Source organism: Spermophilus citellus (assembly GCF_964194105.1).
Source record: "Spermophilus citellus genome assembly, chromosome: 12".
Lineage (NCBI taxonomy): Eukaryota > Metazoa > Chordata > Mammalia > Rodentia > Sciuridae > Spermophilus > Spermophilus citellus.
This window is the reverse complement of record NC_138198.1, coordinates 85,868,212-85,890,093: the sequence shown is the minus strand read 5'-3', so window position 1 is coordinate 85,890,093 and position 21,882 is coordinate 85,868,212. Positions and strand designations below refer to the sequence as shown.

The following is a 21,882-nucleotide window of genomic DNA, read 5'->3' as shown; positions in this document are numbered from 1 at the left end:
TATCAGCGTATCTCAGTGGTGGTGTTATTACAATCCTGGGTAGACTTAACTGGGTGAATCTGCCCCTCTCACACTGCACAATGTCAGTCCTCCATCCCCCCAAAAGAAGTTTGGTATTATTGGCCCCCAGCCACCAAGTGTTAGTAGCACACAATTTACCCCATCCCCTGCTGAATCACTGTGTCAAAACAATATTCTACACACTTCTAAACATCCCACAGGAGTAGGAACTGCCCCCAGTTGAGAAAAGTCTATAAGCTAATGACCAAATGCATATGTAAGCAGTATAAAAAAAAATCACCCAATTAATACTTAATCTACCTTATCATTCTATTTCCAAAACAGATTTAATCTACACTACTCACTTAATCTCCATGGGGAAAAACATGCGTTTTATTTGCTATAAAGACTGACTGGATCAGATGAATAATAACTGATTTTGTTGAAATCTCTAATTAGGGAAACCAAACATAACCACTGAAAGTACATTAGAAATCAAATTACTGAGTAGAAGAAAAGGTCCAGAAGATAACCTGTCATGGATAGATCCTGTGAAAGGTCCATTTATGTGTAATCATGGGCTTAAAAACACATGAACACACTTTATTCCTATGGTGTCCTTTTTGGCAAAATATTAGGGAACAACTGAAATTTCCTTGAATTTTAGCTCTAAATCAAGCAGACATAATCTTCTTCATGGTTTGAATATTCAAACTTTCTCTCATGTTACAATTAAAATACAAAATAACCATTTATGGGCTTGTTAGAAGGTTTGTGACAAGGTTTGCTAGGCTACTAGCACTTTCCTCATACATGCAGAGTTATGAAGGGGCATTGGTTTCTCAGATATGACAACTAAAGCCAAGTATAGTGGAGTACACCTGTAATCCCAGCTGCTTGGGAGACTGAGACAGGAGGATTGCGAGATCAAAGTCAGCCTCAGCAACTTAGCAAGGCCTTATATCTAAATATTTTTAATTACAGGTGGACATAATACCTTTATTTATTTATCTTTATATGGTGCTGAAGATCAAACCCCGTGCCTCACCCATGCTAGGCAAGTGCTCTACCACTAAGCCATAACCCCAGCCCTTAAATATTTTTAAAAGGGCTGGGGTTGTGGCTCAGAGGTAGAATACTTACCTAGCATGTATGACGCACTGGGTTCAATTCTCAGCACCACATATACATAAATAAAGGTCTACTGACAACTAAAAAAAATTTTTTTTAAAAAAGGTGTGGGGATGTGGCTCAGTGGTTAAGTGACTCTGGGATCAATACCCAGCACTACCCGGCAGCACCCCCCCCCACACACACACACAAAAGAAAAAGATTGGACTTTATTTCAAATAGCCAATAAACATATGAAAAGATGCTTCATATCATTAGTCATTGGGAAAATGTAAAACAAAATCACAATGAAATACACTTCATATATACTAGGATGGCCATAATTTTAAAAACAGACAATAAAAAGTACTGACAAGAAGAAACTAGACTCCTTTAGCTTTGTGGGTAACAAAGTAAAATGGTGCAACTACTATGAAAAGCAGTTTGGCAGTTCTCCAAATATCGAACATGAAATTACCATAGTCTCTGAAATTCCATTCTTAATAATGTAACCAAGAGAAATGAAAACATATATACACAAAAACTTGCATATGAATGTTTATAGTAATATCATTCATAATAGTCAAAAATTATAAATAATCAAATTTTCATCAATTGGATGAATAAATAATATTATGCACATTATTGCTAAACCATTATTCAATCCAAACCAGTAAACATGCTACAGCATGAATGAATCATGAAAACATGAAGAGAAAGAAGTCAACACAAAAGACTACATATTGTATGAATCCCACTTGAATTACATAAATGTATATTCTGAATAGACAAATCCTTAGAATCTCAAAATAGATGAGTGGTTGTGAGGGGCTGAGGGAAGTGACAAAAATGGCTAAAGAAATTTCTTTTTAGGGTGATGAAAATGTTCTGGGATTAGATAATCTTGATGACTGAATAGTATTGTCAATATATTTAAAAATACTGAATCTTGCACTTTAAATGGTGAATTTATTGTGCATGAATTGTATCACAACAAAAACCTCAAAACACTAAAAATTGGCACAAACTGATGAGTCAAAACAAAAGACCAAATTCAAATAGACTCTTCAAAATCAAATTATGTTTACTCTTCCATTCAATAGTTTATGGAATTCTTGGGGAAAATGTATAAATAGGAATTCCAATGCCATTAGAAGGTACCACTGCAAATACACCTAAAACAGATTCATTGTTTTCCCAGGAAACCTGGGCTTTTACTGGTAAGATTAAGTGAAGATCTGAATGTCCAATTTGGATAAATTGCACAGAGAAATTAACCGTCATTTAAACTAAGGAAAGATAGGCTTAGTAATGGACTAACAACCTAACAAATGTAGCTCATTAGCACTCACCCATCATTTTAGAAAGCCCTCTAAATCCTGACTGATACTTATCACAGGTAATACCATATAACATGCAATGCAAGCTCTTCATAGTGTGAACCAAATAGCTGCATAAGAGGATGAAACAAACATTACTGGTGCAGCATTAGGGAATACTTGTAAGAATGTTACTGGCTATGTTAGAATACTATAATTGAAGGAGGGAAGAATTTGTATAAATTATGGGAAAAGCATGCATATACACAGGGTTTCAAGAAATGCTTCTGGAATCCATAAAACTCATTAGAACCATCTTAAAGCATGACAAGTTTTAAAAATTAAACTTTCTTAGCATAAGTTCATCATTAAGCAAATTATAAGTGCTTTGAAGAAAAAAAATCATACAAGGCCTGAAATATTATATATAAACCATCATTAAAATATAATTTGCCCTGAGAAGAACAAGTGACCAGAACACTTAATATAGCAGAGGAGTATAACAATAAAAGTACTTCAGGAAAAAACAAGAATCTTAAAGGTTCACCGATGGCTTTGTATGAATAACTTGATATTTTATATACATATATCATGCTGATTTCCAGTTCAATGACACATATCTATGACCAACTGCTAAAAGGATCACTGTGCTATCAAGGTTCATTGTCCTTTATCATGGGCTCCAAGTATCCTGTAATTATGAAAGGCAGAAAAGGACTCAACAGCATAAATACAGCACCACTGTCATAAAACTACAACTTTTTGGACTAGTAACTTGCACAAAAGTTGAAACCCAGTTCCATTCTTTTTACCATTATAGTACAATTTGGCAAATGAATGAATGAATACAAATGCCATCTCAAAGACTCTATTATGCTTCCTAAGTAAAGGATGAAAAGGAGGTTAATAATTCAAAAGACTGAGATAACAAATGGTGTTAAGGAATAAAAAATCTGATACTGATGAGATGTTAATAAACAGATACTTTCATATCACACTGGTAGGAAAAAACTAGGTCAATTCGGACAAGCAGCAATTGGCAATAAATATTTTTTTAAAACTTGATAATAAATATCCATTTGGCCCTCCAATTCTATTTCTGAATTTTTTTTAAAAAAAGGATCAAGGATTTAATTGCAAATAGGCTCGTACAACATTATATTAGAAGCTAAACATGTTCAACAAAAGATGAATAAATTATAACATGCCAAAGAAATGTACAAAACAATGGCATATAAAATATACATTATGGACCAGGGTTGTGGCTCAGTGATAGAGCATTTGCCTAGCATGTGTGAGGAACTGGGTTCGATCCTTAGCAACACATAAAAAATAAGTAAATAAAATAAAGTTTATAAAAAAAAGAGTAATTGTCTAAAATATGTATACACATTATATCATTAAAAAGATTACCAAAAGTATTATTAAAATATGAATTTTGTAAAAATGTGATAGAATGTGGATAACTTTTCTTTTACATTTTCTATAATATGTATTTATTTTTATAAAAACAAACATTTTAGATTTAAAAATTCATATTAACAATGAAGGGACAAACTAAAAGAAATCACTAATCTGAGAGGTTTAAAGTTTAAGTGACACAAAAAGTGACCTGAGAATAGTTCATAGTGAAGGGTCCACTAGAAATAAAATAGTAAGAGAAGGACAGAATTGACTCCAGACACTGTATGGAAAACAGTGGCTTTGGAGCTCCTGACTGGGGCAATGGAACATAGCTGGGTTCATGGAAATGGGAACATTCTCCATTTCATTAAAATAAGGTGTATGTTTCCTTTAAGATCCAAATGTGCCTCTTTGTGATGGCACAGGCCAGATTCAGCAAGTTATCTTTTACCTTGGAAAGAGTATCTTATGTTCTGAGTCATTAAACCCCTACAAAGTTCATTCAAGATTCTTAATTTTGGTGGGATTTATTGCTCAACATGCCTGCACCTTACCAAAATGTTTGAAGGAGTTATTACTTCTTACTCACCAGAACAATCAGAATGGTATTAATATAATGGACTGATATAATTTGTGTCAGGAAGAGGCTGTCCAGGACCTCAGACTATAGTATCATATAAGATCTGATGTAATCCTGAGGTTTTATGAGGCTAATAAAGGTGCCCTGCTGGCCTTGACAGCTAAAGCAAACTGATTCTGATGAGGAATTGGGTTTACTAATAGGCACATCAGAAACAACTGTAATAGAAACCACCACCTGATAAGTTTACAATAATCCACTGTCTTCCTCAAAGCTAAATGAGGACATAGTAGAAATCACTACTTCAGCATTTTTCAAATCCTTAGTATTTTGCCAGGCAGATGCAAATTTAGTGGCTTGTACTTTCTCTCACTTCCATGGGCCAGAGAACCAATGGGAGAACTCAGCTATTGAATACATCTATTTCAATTATGCATTCCAGAAATGTGAAAATATCTCTCATGTTGGTTGAGGGGGGCCCACTGTGTGACAGACTAGAGTCAGACTCCATTGATATTGATGGAAAACAGTGTTGTTTTAGGTCTTCTAGAATTCATGTAAGAAGACACTGACTAGAATCCCTTTTAACCTTAAATTTCCCCTTCTCTAATGCACTGTTATCCTGGCAACAGGCTGCATGCAGATCCTTTGAGAAAGGCTTGATTTACAGTATAAATTTTTAGATGTGTGGCAGGGTCTGTGTTCAAGAGTACCAGGTTTTCTCTTAATTCAAAGGTTTTTTAGTCTGTGAACTGGCTTATGTTTGGGGACTCATTAAGGGCCTATATATAACTTTATGTACTTATTTGTGTGATTATTCCAAAATGTTTAAAATTTTAAATTTATTGAAAATTATTTTAAATGTTTTAAATTAAGATACCACAAACTGAAAATCAGGAACAAAAAGAATTTTTTTTTCTGACAGATCTAATTCACTACATAGAAAAAAATTTTCTCTTTCCTAGCTTTTGCCAAGTAAACAAGCAAAAAATTATTTTTCCTATTTCCAAGGCACCAAAAAACATTCTGAATGCTTAATGGATCATTTGGGTAGATTCATTTCTCTAATAGAGATTAAGAAACATCAAAAGTTGCTATAATTTCCTTCCTTTTAATATAAAATTGTGTATACATCTACTTTTAACATAAGTTTTAAGGATTTCACACTCATGACCCAAGTTAAAAAAATCTGACCATGATTTAGTGAAATCTTATTACTTCTTAGTTAAAATTCCAACACTAAAAGGGGCTAGACACAGGAAGAACTGATGTGCTCTCGCCATCTGCTGCAAAAACTAGTCAAAAAGCACCCATCCCAGGAGGCTCCAATCAGCTAGAAATTTACACCACAGTCTAATTGCTAGAGACCTGTAGCTTTTACTGACTTAATCCAAGTCATACTTCTCTTTACCATACCTAGAGTTCTTCTGTTTAGACAAATCCACAGAGACTTAATAGGCTGTCCATCTATTTTAGACCTAGAATATCATGATCGACTTGTCAATACCAAATATCTGTAACTCTGACTATTCTGATTCCTGAATTGGCTTTACTAACTCTGACAGTAACCAAATCCACCTTATCTTTAGCAATTAAGTTCTGCTATTTGTTTCTGTCACCTGGGATTCCATCATTCACAATAAATTCAGGAAGCCTAGTTTGATGGCAGGAGCTCCCCTTCATTACCGGCTTAAAGCAAATAGCAGAGCTCTTCAAGGTTGCTGAAGTTCCCTTCATGAATATATTTCTCCTAAGTATGATAAAAGAAGTGTCCTCTGGACACACCAGAAGGACATATGTGATCAAGTCTTACATGATAAATTTCCTCCGTCATCTCAATCTCTAAAGCCTTTGGAAACAAATATGCATACTATATAATACAACTCTATTGTCACTTAGTTTTGGCCACCTTTGGGTCTTTCAACCAACCCAAAATAAACAAACAAACAAACAAACACTTATTAAAAGCCTTTCCTAGCCTCTGACCTAATATCTTCTATCAAAAATCTTTGTTTAGTGAATCCCTATCAATAAAGTCAGCCTGGTCCAACTTTATAGCCTTCTACTCTGAATCTATACTCAGGTCCATTCATTCCATCCCCGCCACTTCCCGCCGCCCCAAGATTCAGGCAAAATCATGCAATTTGTATCATCATGGGTCACACTTAGTACCACATCCTATGGACACTGTAAGATGAGCCTGATTATAGGTATAGAAGCAATGAGAAGTAGTGAAGGGAGGTTCTGAGGAAGATCAGTAGTCCATTTGCAAGGGAAGCAGTCCACTTACTTTCAGAGACTAACCTCCCTTAGTCAGGGCTAGGAGGACTGGCACAGGTGGCAGGACAAAAATGAGGAATTAAGGTACCCACCTTCATAAGAATCTATTCATATTCCAGTTCTCAATTTTTGGTTTCCATTTCCCCCCACAAAATGTTACGATTTTAACACAAAAAAATCGGACAAGACTAGAAATTCAATTTGTGTTATAATTCAGTTACCTGCAGGAATAGATTTTAGATTTAGTTTCCAGAAATCTCTGCTTTGGGATACAAGAAGTAAAGATTTCTCTTAGGGTAATCACAGAGGCTTTAATTTCCTTCTGTGGATTCTGAGCTCAGAATTTGAAGCCTTTTCTTTGCCTAAGTTCTCCAGTGTTCTGTGAAGAAAAATACCTATCCCACTACTCATGTTTTCACTTAAGTGTTCTGTGGTAGTAAATACCTGTTGTCCTAAAAACTGTGCCTTCCAAGGGCACTTGATTTTTAGTGTCTACAATTGGTAATTACTTTTTCACTGAGTGCCATAGACTACCTTGTCACCTTTACTACTAAAAACAGGGTAATTATTTTAGAGAAACAATTCTTCAAAACCCAGAACTAATTCAGGAAACCATGTTCAAGGTGCTATTTCTCTGTAGCTAATTACAGTACAAATTTCTACATCAGTTAGCATTTGCTTGGAGAATACAAGAGATGATATAGAATATGGAGATTTGGCTACCTGTAATTGTGAGCCTGGTTAGACAGCTTATGTTCAGCTGTTGACTCTGTATGGTGCTGGATTTAGCCCAATGTTTGGAGAACCCAGAGAGGAGGAGCTGAAGAGCCTTCCATGTCAACGATGTTTGCAAGGACAGTAACGCCTAGCATACCCACACCAATCTGCCAAATACAAGACAATGACTGTGGTTTCACTTCTACTTTTTAGAATCAAAACTGATATGATTTTGAAATCTGCGTTGGGGGTAAAAATGGGAGCTCATAACTCACTCAAAGCTTATGTAAGAAATATGCTATGTCAAGAGCTTTGTAATGTTTTGAACAACCAATAAAAAAAAAAAACAAAAAAAAAAAAAAAACACCTCAAGGCCCATGCTCACCATGAACTATGAAAGAAAAAGGATTCCTGGAAACAGTTCCAGATTAGCTAATCTGACCTAATACAAATTTAGCACACTATCTTCTTTTTTTTTTTTTCCCATTATTTACTTGAGGTTGTCATGACTAACTTGCAATTCTTCTAATATCGCTTATTTCTGGCATCATATTTTCCATTTCCAAAGAGTCATTCACTTTCTCTGATTAAAGAGGCTTTCCTCAACTAACTGGTAATCCTTGCCAATTTGTTCATATTTAAAAGTCACATAACTATTAAATACTACCGAATACCCTTATTGCTATTCTTTATTCTTGCAAATAAAGATCATTTATGGGGAATTTGGGGAGAAGGAAAGATAAACCCATAATGTGCAATTCAACATATTTCACAGAAAGTCACTAAAGACAGCTGACCCCAAAAAGTCAATTTTTAAGTTGAGATTTATATTTAGGTCACTTAAGGATAAAGAGGTGGATATGTTTAACTTAGAATGAACAAAACAGAACACAAAAACTATACTTTAAAATATAAAGAACTGCTTCTTTATCTGAAGTAATAAAATTCTCTAAATTCTACTGAATCTATATGATACTGATAAACAGCATTAGATGACAACAAATTGGTTTAAACCTCTCATAAGTCTGCTATAATAATAGCAAACGCTGAACACTTGTCTGTTATCAGTCCTCACTGACACACCCCGCCCCCAAACAGTCTGGTAGAAGATGGGGGTAAAGAATGGTTACTACCTGAGCCCCTTAAGAAATGAAGATAAAATTTGAGGCTTTCAGATCAGTAGCCTTTTAGTTAAATTACTTAGTATCTTTCCAGATGGAAGAATCACCTGGAATGGCAACCAGAAGGAGATACCTTTCTTTGAGAAATAGTTTGTCTCAAACTATATTAAGGCTTTGGCCTTAAAAATCATTTCAGACAATATTACAATTATAATCTAACCATACCCTCAAGTGATAAGAAATAGCAAATATGGTCAAGAAAATAATGTCCACTTAATGTCATCCAAATATCCATAACAATTCAATTTGGTTCTCTGTTTCAAAACATACACATTTCTATTATGGAAAATTTTCTGTAAATGATTTTAGTATTTAAATAAACATTTTAAATCCAGGTATTAAAGGGTATTTCAGAGGTTCCCAACACTTCTGTACCATGTTTCCACATAGAAACAGAACCTCAACTTTGAGGACACTTTGAAATGGTAGAGATGCAATAAATAAAAACTGTAGTGACAAACATTTATAAATGATCATATATGTTGCTAGCAAGGGAATGAAGAGACAGGCACTCAGTGGTAGAAAATGACATGATATTTTTAGATATTGCTATTTTTAGACATGATATTTATATTATGAAAATATTTATTTATTAAATTTTAGGATGTACATATACTTTGACCCAGAATTTTTACTTCTAGAAATCAATCCTACAAAATAAATGAGTTTATTAAGATATAGATGTTCATTGTTTATAATAAATAAGTGAAAATATTCTCAATGTCTACCAGTCAGTGGATCAATGAATTATGACACAAGAGCAGGTACCTGTATGGGAAAATGTCTTTCATAGTTAATTTATGTGTCAGCTTGACTGAATTTAGGGGTACCCAGACAACTGGGAGAATATTACTTTGTAATATAAGTGTTTTCAGATGAGACTAGCATTTGATTAGTAGACTGAATATAAAAGATCCACCCTCACCATTTGGGAGGACATGATCTAATCCACAAAGGACCCACAGAGCAAAAAGATAGAAGGGCAAATTTGCTGTCTTCTGGAACAAAGACACTCATGCCCCCCTGCCTTTAGACACCAGAGCCCAGGTTCTTACTCCAGAAATTATACCAATATTCAATTCTCTTCTGCCTTGGACTGAGAGTTACATCACTGGCTCCCCTGGTTTTCAAAAATCAGGCTAAATTACACCACCAAATTTCCTGTATCCCCAAGTTGCATACAGCATATCATAGGAGTTTCCAGCCTCCCTAGTTGTGTGAGCTAAGTCCCATTTAAAAATTCCCTCTTAGATATCTATATATACCTTGTTGATTCTGTTTCTCTGGAGAGCCCTGCTAATACAAAGTCCAAAATAGATTACTCTACAAGTTGTAGTACAGCATATTCAATATGATCCCATTATGATCTATAATGGGATCATACTGAATAAGAACACGAACACCAAATTCTGTAGAAGTGTATATGGGTTCCTCTACTTAATAACCATGTAATTTTAGATGGCAACTAATCCTCTCTGTAACTCATATTTTTCATTTAGAGAAAGCAACAGTATAAGCTTACAGAGAAATTGTGAAGTCTAATGAAAATAATACATTCTAATTGCTTGATGAAGGTAAACTATTAATGGTATGTAATGTTTTGTTTCTTTGTTTTTTTGTTTTTTTTTTTTTTTTATTGGTTCTAGAGATTGAATCCAGAGGCACTTAGCACTGAGCTACATTCTCAGTTCTTTTATTCTAAGACAGGGTCTCACCAAGTTGGTTAGGACCTCACTAATTTGCTAAGGCTAGTCTCAAACTTGCTATCTTCCTGCCCCAGCCTCCTGAGCCACTGGGATTACATGTGCCACCAAGCCCAGCATATATGTATTTTCTGAATTATGCATATGTAATTGAATTATATATTCATTTTCACCAATAAAATGGGCAAGATCACATGGTTTAACCTGATATATACATGGAATCTTTCAAAAAGGATATCCAAGAAACTTAAGAGCTATTTTTCCTATTCTTCTATACCAATTAGACATGTTCAACGTGACCATAGTCAAACACCTCCTCTTAAATAAAAAGCTCTAGTAAGTAAGCAGTATTACGGCAGACATAAGAGATCTCCCTCCCCGACAAAATCACTATCATTTGTTGACTGAGTGATCTTCTTTCTATAATACTCTTTCAGGGAGATTACTCTTCATTTCAAATAATCTTAAGAGACTTATGGAAGGCTAACACCAGAAATAATCTCAGGGATTATATACCAAGATAAATTCATGCTAGTTTAAACACTTTCAGAAAGTTATTCCTGAACTTTGATCTAAGTATTATATTCCAAGGAGTTCTGGTTTTAATATTTCTGTATAATTATCCTTTTATAAATTAGGTAGGAATAGAAAAGGCACAAAATAAAAACAAAACAATATTTTCTGAGAGATACAAAGAAATGTGAGGGAAGTCTATGTTTGAGAGGACTACCACAGGTCCTAGTGCTGCATCCGGGGGAAGCTGTATCCCCAATAAAGGCTGGAATGAACTCACAGGAAAGTAGTAATGAAGAAAATTACTTTTCCCCATAAATCCCTAATACTATCTTCTCTGAAGAAGACAAAGTAACGGACTCCATCACACTCTGCTTCCTGAATATCCTTTTGCCTCATATGGACACACACCAACTATCAGAGTTCCAAGTACTCTTGAGTAGAATCCTCTCTGATGCCATCACTGCCTTTTCAGGACACTCCCATCCAGCTTTCTCAGACTTTATTTTTTGTTAAGCTGTTAGTGTTTTAAAAATCAGGGGCATCATCACTTGTACTGAAGTAGCTGGCTTTCACTTCCCAGAAAGAGTATACCACTGAAACACGGAAACAACTCGGAGGAGAAAGGGAATACTGTGTAAGGTGTATTTTAAGCAAAATATACCAGGTATATCTAATACATATACAAAATTTGAAGTATGGTTTCTACTGAATGCTCATGGCTTTCACAGCAATATAAAGTCTAAAAATTGTTAAATCTGACCATTAAGAAGTTGGGTCCCTTCTCTGTACTTTCGTAACTCCAAAAAATGATTTTATATATAATCATGTAATTTTTAAAGACATATTTTAAGGTTAAAATGAACCTACTCTTATATTTCAACAAAAAAACATTGTTATTAATGTTGGGCCATTAATATAGCACAGAACTATTTAAAAGCATTGCTAATGGGGGAAAAGGACAGATTCTTTCTGATTCAAGGATCTTTAACACAGGAAGTAAAGTTTTAAAATTCCAAAGAACCCCAAACACATTATCTGCATAATATCTATACATAAAACACACAAGCAAATATGATAAATATTAAAGAATTTTCTGTTTTTCTATATCAATATCTCTACAGCTTACTTAATTAAAAAACTAACTTCATCCACTTCAAACCACATCAGTAAATTAAGGATATATTGAACGTATTCCACTGTAGTAAATTTTAACTCTCTCCCCCAAGCCAGTAGACTTATGGTATAAATTTTTGCTTCAAAATGATAACTGGTACTGACTGCTCTTTGTCAAGACAATCAGAGGAGACAGTATCTGGTGCTTTTCAGCTTTACCAAGACTTCTAAAGATATTAGTATCAACTTTCAAAGGCCAGGTAAATATACATCTTTTACAAATATATTATTTTTAAGGAAAGGGGAAGTTTTACACTTTGTTTTATTATCACAGAAAAAAATACTAATTCCTCCAATTTACTATCAACAAAAAAAATGGTAATTTCTGAATTTTATAGGTACTAAGTTTAACTTTCTGAATTAAAAAAAAATTTATTCTGTTCAGCCTTCCAAACTGACAACTCTCCATTTAACAGAAAAAAAGCCTGGATTTGAACAAAGAGAACCATACCCTATTCTGCTTCCTTCTGGGATTATATGCTTTTTCTAAAATTTAAATCAAATAGGCATGATTTCAGGTTCTCACATATAAAGGATGAAGCAAATAACAAAGCCTATTTACAGAATACAGAATATTAAAACTAAAAACTATTTCATGCATCATTTCTATCTTATTTGTGAGAGAATAAAGGAAATAAATAGACAATCTGACTAATGCAATTCAAGTTATTAGAGGAGCCAACAAATCACCAATGTACTTAAATACTGAACGAACATGCATCAGGGTTCCTGTTTCCCATTAAAAAGTGTGTGGGGGGGTGGTGCTGGGGTTGTGGCTCAGTGGTAGACTGCTTGCCTAGCACATGTGAGATACTGGGTTTGATCCTCAGCACCATATAAAAATGAAATAAAGATATTATGTATCCACCTATAACTAAAAAATAAATATTAAAAAAAAGACTTATGGTTAAAATATCATGAATAAAAATCAACAAAATAAAAGTAGTTTTCAGCTAATTTTCAGATAAGAATTATACTAAAATGTCACCACTTGATTGAAGAAATAGTTCAGTTCAGAATAGCATTAACCAAATGTCTGATGGCTACCTAAGCTTAAATTCAAGGCAATTCAATGGGAGCCAGGCAGTTCAATATATTTATATCCAAACTACAAAACATCTGTTTTGAAAGAAAAAAATTAAATATTTTTACATCTTAATACTAAGAGGTAAGTCACATAAATTGACTTTAACACTGCTTTGAAGACAAATGGCACATTTGCTTCTTGTAATACTCCTAGGGACTCAAATATACAATGAATAAAAAACACTTAAAAATCTGATCTATAAATTGGAAAACATTTAACACCTCTAAATTTGTGACAAACTCAAACAAGACTAAAATGAATGGAGAAATTAATGATTAACATTTCAAATTCATGAATAATTAGGGCTGAAATATGGTGTTATAAGTATGATGATAAATATTAAAAATTATTAAGCACTTATCTGAGGCCAGAAACTAATTAAGTACTTCAAATAAACAAATCCTTAAAGCATTGTAAGGCAGGTAATTATACCCATCTAACAGAGCAGGCTAATTGAGGACTGGGGTTTAAAGAATTTGTCCAAAATTACAAAGTCTAACAGAGGCAACCATGAAACTCAGATGTGTCTAAATCCAATGTATATGTATAACCCCATGTGCCATGATGATTTCCTGCATGTGAGCATTTAAAATAATTTGTTATATAATGCTACTAGAATAGGAAAGTAGGAAAGGAACTTAGACATCTTTACAACTTGTTCTCAAATGAGTTATAATATTATAAATAATAACTACGTGGATGAAAAATTATTAATTATTCTTCTCATAAAAGAGAAACTATGCTTAACAAGGCCTATTTATAATGTCCTTAATGATGATGAAACAGCATGCCCAATTTTAATAAGATATTTACACACATTGATATATACGTGAACCAAAAAAAAAAATGGGGCAGTGGGTTGTCCTACACTAGAAAAGTAGAAATGAAAATTTCTCTACTGGACTAGTTGTATTAGGGTTCTGTAGAGGAACAGAATCAACAGGAAGTGTAATTATGAAAAGCAGACCAGAAGCTGGACAGTCCACAATGGCCGCCTGCAGGCTGGAGAATTGGAAGAACCAGCAGCTACACAATCAAAGAGGCTAAAGCCCCAGAACAAGAGGGATCAAGGGTGTTACCCTAGTTTCAGACCTAAGCCTTCTGGACAATCACTGTTCAGAGTCTGCGTTGGAAGAGTGAAGAAGAGAGAATCCCACGATCACAGCAGTATTCAAGAAGCCATTCAAGCAGAGTGGAGCTTGCACCCGCTGCTGCTGCTGCTGCTGCTGCTTTGGTCTTCCAACTTTTATTCCATCCAAGACATCAACCTACTGGTTGGTACTGCTCACGCTTAGGGAGGGTCTCCATTTCAGTTAATATCCCACATGCCAATCATTCCTAGACACACCCTCACTGACACAAAATCCTCCTAATCCTGGGTATCTCTTAATCCAATCATGTTGAAAATTCAAATTGACCATTACACTAGTTTTGCCATATGAGACTTTGAGAACATTATGGTAAGTCAAATAAGCCAATCACAAAGGACAAATGTTGTACAATTCCACTCCTATAAGTTATCCAAGAAGTCAAATTCATAGAAGTAAAAGTTGAGTGGGGGTGACCAGAGAGTTAGGGAAGGGAGAAATGAGGAATTGTGTAATGGGTATAGAATTTTAGTTTTATAAGATGAAAAAGTTAGATCTTTTTAACAATGTAAATATGCTTAATACTATATGACTATACACTTAAAAATGGCTTAAGTCAAAAAAAGAAAAAGGCTTTAGTATAAATATGTAAACAGCTATAGATGTACAGAGGCTAGGGATATAAGCTCAGTGATAGAGCTCTTGGCATAGCATGTGAGGCCCTGGGTTTGATCCCTAGTGTGTTTACACGTATGTATGTTTGTGTACACACCCCTATCCACCAGGAGAATAGTCCTTCCACATTGTGCAATATAGTAGCTACCAGCCATATATGACTATTAAAATAATGCTAATTTTGAAAAAATTAAAAAATCATTTCCTCATTTTAAGAGCTCAACAGCCATATGTGGCATTATCAACATAACCATAGAAAATTCTATTAGATAGGATTGGTTCAGTGTACAGAAATGACTCAAATACATATGAAAATTTGCATTTGATACAAAACTGTGTGCAATAAAGGTGGCATTTCAAATCAGTAGGGAAAGAATTATTAAGTAAATAGTGTTGGAACAATTTATTAGCCAGAGGAGAATAGGGGAGGGTGGAAGAAATAAAGCTAAACCTATATCTGAACTGCATGAACCAAAGATTTACACCTAAAAAAATAAAATAATTAAAGTACTAGTTACAAATGGACTTTCTAAATAGAAAACAATCCTAAAAGACAGAATGAAAGAAAAATTAAAAATGAAAGAAAAATTTAAAGAAAAATTAAAATTTTAGATGAATAAAGGTAAAAACTTTTAGGTGAATAAAGCCCATACAAACTGAAAAGAAAATGAGAGGGGATTTTTATAACTTTTTTTTATCAATTAAAACACAAAATTCAGTGGGAAAAAGGCCAACTGAATGTGTCAGTACACACATGAAAAATTACTCAATTTACTCATCACTTAAACACTATTACAAATTGCATTTTCAATCATGAGATAGCAAACATAGTCTCCAGTATTAATGGGAATATACGAGATAGGCACTAATGGATATTAAAAACTGATAAATGTTATTTAGAGGGAATTTTAAGAGTTATCAAAAATCAAAAGCAATAAATAATAGCTGTGAATAAATGAATGTAGGCTTGACTTTCAAGTAGTTTGAGAGGTGAAAAACTTACCTAGTGCAGGTATAAATGAAACAAGGTCAGGCCTAAATCAATAGTTGGTAGAGCAGGGTGGTGGGTATATGGAGGCTCATTATCCCCCTTCCCCAATACTGGGGGGATTGCATTCAGCGGCTTACACATGATAAGAAGTGCTCTACCACTGAGTTATATCCTCAGACTGTTTGCATACATTTTTGAGTTTTTCCATAAAGGTTTTCCTAATATGCATATTCTTCAATCCAGGGGTTCAATTTCTAAATTTTCACCTCTAGCTGCACTGTTCTAGCACACTACAGTGTAAGTATAAGGGTGTTCTTTGAGGCAATAAAAGTAAAAATCTAATGTTTGTTGAAAAACTGATTGGAAAAAAAAAACTATGGTTTATCTAAATACAGTAATGTGATATGCCTTTAAAGAGTAGAAAAAGAAATTATATGAAGCAGATTATGGGAAGAAGAAAATATCAAGGGCAGACCAATAGGTATAGTTTGATCTTTAAGTAAAAAAATCAAACAAATAGCTTTGTGAATACACCTTGATATATGTCCACATTCATAAAATATTTCTGAAGAGATATAAAAAAACAAAATGGTAGTTACATCTGATTGGGTAGGGGCCAAGGAACATATTACATTAGAAATAAAAAATAATTAGAATTATTTAATCTTTCTTCTATTAAGGTGATTGGCATTTGCTTAGGAACTGTCAATATTCAGGGTCAAGGCTGGTAGGAAGCTGCCTCAAAGTACATTTAAATTCTATGGGCAGAACAGATGAGTTGTCACTCTTTTATTGCTGACCCCATCCCAGTGCTCTTATGGGACCTTTATCTCAGTCAGCTCTGATAATTCAACTCAAAGACTAATATTTCAAATAATTTCTCTGAAGATATAAATAAGATCCTTCCTTAGTATTAATCAAACAATTAACAATATTTATTGAGCATATAGATGCGGTCAGTTCTACAGGGAACATAAGCCCATAGGATAATAATCCTTGCTCAAGAAGTTTATAATCTAAGATAAGAAAACATATTCTTTCAAGAAATAATAAGATTGGGGCTGGGGATGTGGCTCAAGCGGTAGCGCGCTCGCCTGGTGTGCGTGCGGCCCGGGTTCGAACCTCAGCACCACATACCAACAAAGATGTTGTGTCCGCCGAGAACTAAAAAATAAATATTAAAAATTCTCTCTCTCTCTCTCTCACTCTCTCTTTAAAAAAAAAAAAGAAATAATAAGACAACAATTAAGCCATGCAAACACATTCAGTGCTCATAAAAGGAGAAGTTGGTGTAGAAATGAATAATCAGGGTTCAGGGAAGAAATAAGATAGCAGATTCAATCTTAACAGATGAGCTAGATTTAGATAAACAGAGGGGGAAAAGATTATATAAAACCTCTAGAAAGAATACACAGAAACAAAAAGTTGAAATAGACTCAGTACAACTGGAGATGGGGGGAAAAGAAGAAGTTTGAGTAAGTAAAAGTAGGCATAAATTTTCAAAGGGACATACATCTTAAAAACCTGGAAAAAATTGTCTAAGAGTCTGGGAGCAACAACATGCAGAGCAGGGCAAACTATTTCCATCTCTTTGCTTCTTTTTAGCATGCTTGCTTGATATGAAAAATAAAATAATGGGTGCTATGTCAGTACCTCACTTCCAGATTCGAGTGGTCTCTTCTTCCTTGGTCCAATAGCTGCAAGAGCTGTGAGATTAGCATCTCTGTGCTGTATCTGGGCGAGTTCCAATTGCTGTAACTAGGAGATGGAAAAAAAAAACCAACCATGTTTATATATACTCATGCTCAGAAGAAAAAAAAGAAACTGATCACTAAGCCTATTTCTGTATATTTCCCCAAATAAAGTTATAGTATAAAATAAATATTAGATTCCCTTTTACCCAAGGGCATGTTTTCTGACTCCTTGCTTCCAGAAACAAGAACTTTAGCCCTTAGTTTTTATCCAGAAGAGGCAAAAAACTTAGGTAAAGGGAGTACAGGACACAAGAAAAGAAAGGCATCTAAACCACAATTTCTCCCTGGTTTAAGCACAATTATGAAATGTCTGAAGAATATGATGAACATCAAGTTGGAGAAAGACTGGTCCACTAAAGTCAACCTTTCAGATTTTTTTTAAAAAGCTACTTCAACATATGAAAATTAAATATATATGTCATCCTTTGTTTACGAATGGAGACAGTGAGATTCTATGACAACTTCTCAAAAGTCATACAAGTAATAACAGAAAGAAATAGCACTTGGAACCAAGCGTTAATTACAAACATTTTTAATACATCATGCTGCCTCCTTTGCAAATAAAAATCATGGATTTTACTCTATATTTATCTTCACAGAAAAAAAGTGAAGTGATTTTTTTTTATATAGCTTTCATCACACTAATCCAGAATGCCCGAATCTACAAGGTATAATTTCTGAATATGTACATGAAAGATGTCCTATGAAAGGCAGAAACGGCATCATTTCGTCAAGGCAGCTAAGTGTCATTTAGGTATTTTTTGAAAAAATAAAGTGTGAAAGTAAAAGCAAAATACTTCTAAATTTGTCTCTTTAAGTTTTTCCAAAAGAGGAACAATATTCAATTCCCATCAAAACCTTACTACTGGAGAGGACAAAGAGGCAAGAAGATGAGGCTTGCTGAAAGTCACTTATTCTAACAGGATCAAGACAGTCAAATGAAGGTAACCTATGGAGAAACACTGGCAATATTCTTCAAAAGAGCATTAACCAAATTTTAAATACTTTTAAAAAATTTTTTTATTTTTTTAAGAACAGGATGAAGGCAGACGCAATGGTGCCATGCCTGCAATCCTGATGACTCTGGAGGCTGAGAGAGGAGAACAGCCTGGGCAACTCAGTGCGATCCTGTCTTAAAATAAAACAGGTTGGTGCTCAAGTAGAACACTACTGGATTTAAGCCCCAGTACTACAAAACAAATAAATGAATGAATAAAAGCAGTATAAAAATAGGAAATAGTCTGTGTAATGTTATCCTTAGAACTGAAATTTATGTTATTTATGTTACTGCATAAATACTCACTTTAAGATAACTTCGGTTTATTTGAATATTAAGAAAAACAATGAGTAATCCAATAGTAACTGAATAATAAAGTAGAAAACAGCTGATATGGTCTGAATGTCTGTGTCTCAATGTTGAATCCGAACCCCCAAGGTAACAGTATTAGGAAGCAGGACCTTTGGGTGGTGACTAGTTCCAGTGGATGGAGCATTCACAAATGGGATGAAAGAGAGACTCCTTGCTCTTTCCACCATATGAGAACCCAGTGAGAACAAGGCATATATGAGGAATGGGTCTCATCAGACTCCAAATCAAATGGCATCTTGATCTTGGACTTCCCCGCTTCCAGAACTTGAGAAATAAAATCCTATTAGTTATAAGATACCCAGTCTAAGGTATTTTGTTATAGTAACAAGAATGTATTTAAACAACTAATCAAAGAAAGTAAAGTAAGAGCCAGGCATGGTGGCACATGCCTATAATCCCAGTGGCTTGGGAGGCTGAGGCAGGAGGACAACAGGTTCAAAGCCAGCCTGAGCAATTTAGTGAGGCTATAAGTAACCCAGTGAGACTCCGTCTCAAAATAAAAAATATAAGGGGCTGGGGATGTGGCTCAGTGGTTAAGCACCCCTGGGTTCAATCCCTGGTATCAAAAAAGAAAGAAAGGAAGGAAGTGAACTAAGAATCATTTTCCATTTGCTCCACAAAATAAAGGACAGAATCCCTTTTAAACTGTGAGTTTTCTTTTAAATAATTAGAAAAGTGTTTTCAGAAGTTCTAAAATATTTTGTTGCTGCTAGTCTTTTTAATAAAAAATACAGTTTAGTTTGATGCTGCCACAATCCAGAACTTTTAGGTGACAAAAAAGAAAAAAAAATTCAGTTAATCTACCCTACAGCACAAATCAAATTATATTTTAAAATTCTTCCCTGTAGAGAAAAAGAATCTGCAAGGTAGTCATACCAAGTAAAATGTTTTTAAATTGACCCAGGTCTTCAAATTCCCCAAACTATGTAGCAAATAATTTTCTCTACTCTACAAATGATTACTTTGGTTTTCTTAAGTTTTACATACAATGCTATTTTGCTAACATACAGAAAATTGGAAACTGATCATAGTTCTGGTTGGCCCTGTACTTGTAACAAACTCTCTACAATATTATCTTAGCCAGCACAAAAAAGAGAAACCAGACACTCAAAACTAGAATAAGAGGAAGTTCTAGGCAAGACTGCAGATTTGGCAAAACTGGTTGAAGATGACAACAATCGAGTTGAGTTTAGTAGAAACAGACACTGATTTAGAGGCTCATCCATGGACACAAAATTGTTGCATGACTAACTGTGCAGAAAATTCCCAAGTTATCTATGAAAAACAAAACCAAAATCCTTCTAGTACTAATAGATAAGGTTAGCAAAACTACAAGATGTAAAGTCAAAACACATAATAAGAGACACACTCTGTTAATGGATCACAAGACTCAACATTACAAAGATTTTGGTTCTCTCCAAATTGGCCTACACATTTAACACAATTCCAATAAAATTGGTGTTGCAGCTATGGTAAGTTGGTTCTAAATTTCATATGGGGGCTAGACATAGCTCAGTAATAGGCCACTTGCCTAGCCTGCATGAGGCCCTGGATTTAATTCCCAGCACGACAAAATAAACAGCTGCTAACAAAGTTAGTTTATATGAAAAGACAAATAAATTAGAATGGTTTAATCTTGATAAAAAAAAAGAACAAAATTGAAAGAATTATACTATGTGATTTTAAGACTTACTATAAGACTATAATAATAAAAATAATGTGATACTGGCAAAGAAACAGACAGATTAATGGAACAGAACAAAAAGAAGACCTGTATAAATACAGCCAACTGGATTTGATCAGGTTGGAAAACAATTCATTTGAGAAATATAAAAAATTCTCTTCTTGACCAAATTCTACCCATGTTCCTCTGAATCCACTTCTCAACTAAGCCTCAACACTGGTTTAAAAAGAACTAAATAAAATGCTGACATGGTTTGTAACATCTCAAGGTTGCATCCTTAGAATGATATCAATTCTTGAAGAAAGGGCCTACCTAAGAAAACTCAAGGCTGCCAAAAGAATTACATATTTGTTCTAGCCAGCACCGGAAGATGAGGCCCTTGTTCTGGAAGAGAAGTGCCTAACTTCAATAAGCAACAGTTAGCAAACTCAGATGGGCTTCAAATAGACCAAGCCCCATTCCCATTTTAAGGTTTTTTTTCATTTCACTAACTTTACTGAGCTCCCACTCATGCCCTTCTACTCCCACATTCTCCATTTTAAAAAGCCACATCAATGTTAATATCAGCTCAATTCAAATAGCTAAGCTATTAAACCAACCTGGGTGCCTTTCAACAGATGAATGGATAAAGAAAATGTGGTATATATAAACAATGGATTATTACTCAGCCATGAAGAATGAAGTTATAGTATTTGCCAGTAAATGGATGGCACTGGAGAAATAAGCCAATCCCCCCAAAACCAAAGACTAAATGTTCTCTCTGATAAGCAGATGCTAAGACAAAATAAAGGGGTGAGGGAAGAACAGAATCTCAGTGGAGTAGACAAAGGAGAATGAAGGAAGGAGAGGGGAAATGGGAATAGGAAAGATAGTAAAATGAACTAGAAATAACTTTCCTATGTTCATATATGAATACACCACCAGTGAAATTCCACATCATGTACAACGACAAGAATGGAATCCTAATTAGAATCAGTTATACTTCATGTATATATGTCAAAATACACTCTACTATCATGGAATTCTAAAAAAAAAAAAAAACAAATAAAAAAGTTAAAAGATACAAGTAAATGGCAAGACAAAAATAAATAAAACGCCCAGTAACTTCTATACCAATCAATGGAGGCTGGTTCCATTCAACTGAACCACTTTGCCTGTTGCAATAGCACATTATCAATAAAACCTATCCTTACCACTTTAGTGTCCAGCAGTCTTTCAACAAATGTACAGGCAACTAGACATCTATGCACA

At 34.4% G+C, this 21,882-nt stretch overlaps 1 protein-coding gene across 1 annotated transcript in view; it reads right to left on the bottom strand.

The window, feature by feature from the left end:
• The window catches only part of TAF4B (TATA-box binding protein associated factor 4b), a 131,112-nt gene that overhangs the window by 15,275 nt on the left and 93,955 nt on the right, over window positions 1-21,882 (bottom strand). Inside the window, exon 14 of the mRNA XM_081262847.1 lies at window positions 17,478-17,582. Coding sequence (XP_081118973.1) covers window positions 17,478-17,582 — 105 coding nt within the window. The remainder of the gene's footprint in view (window positions 1-17,477; window positions 17,583-21,882) is intronic.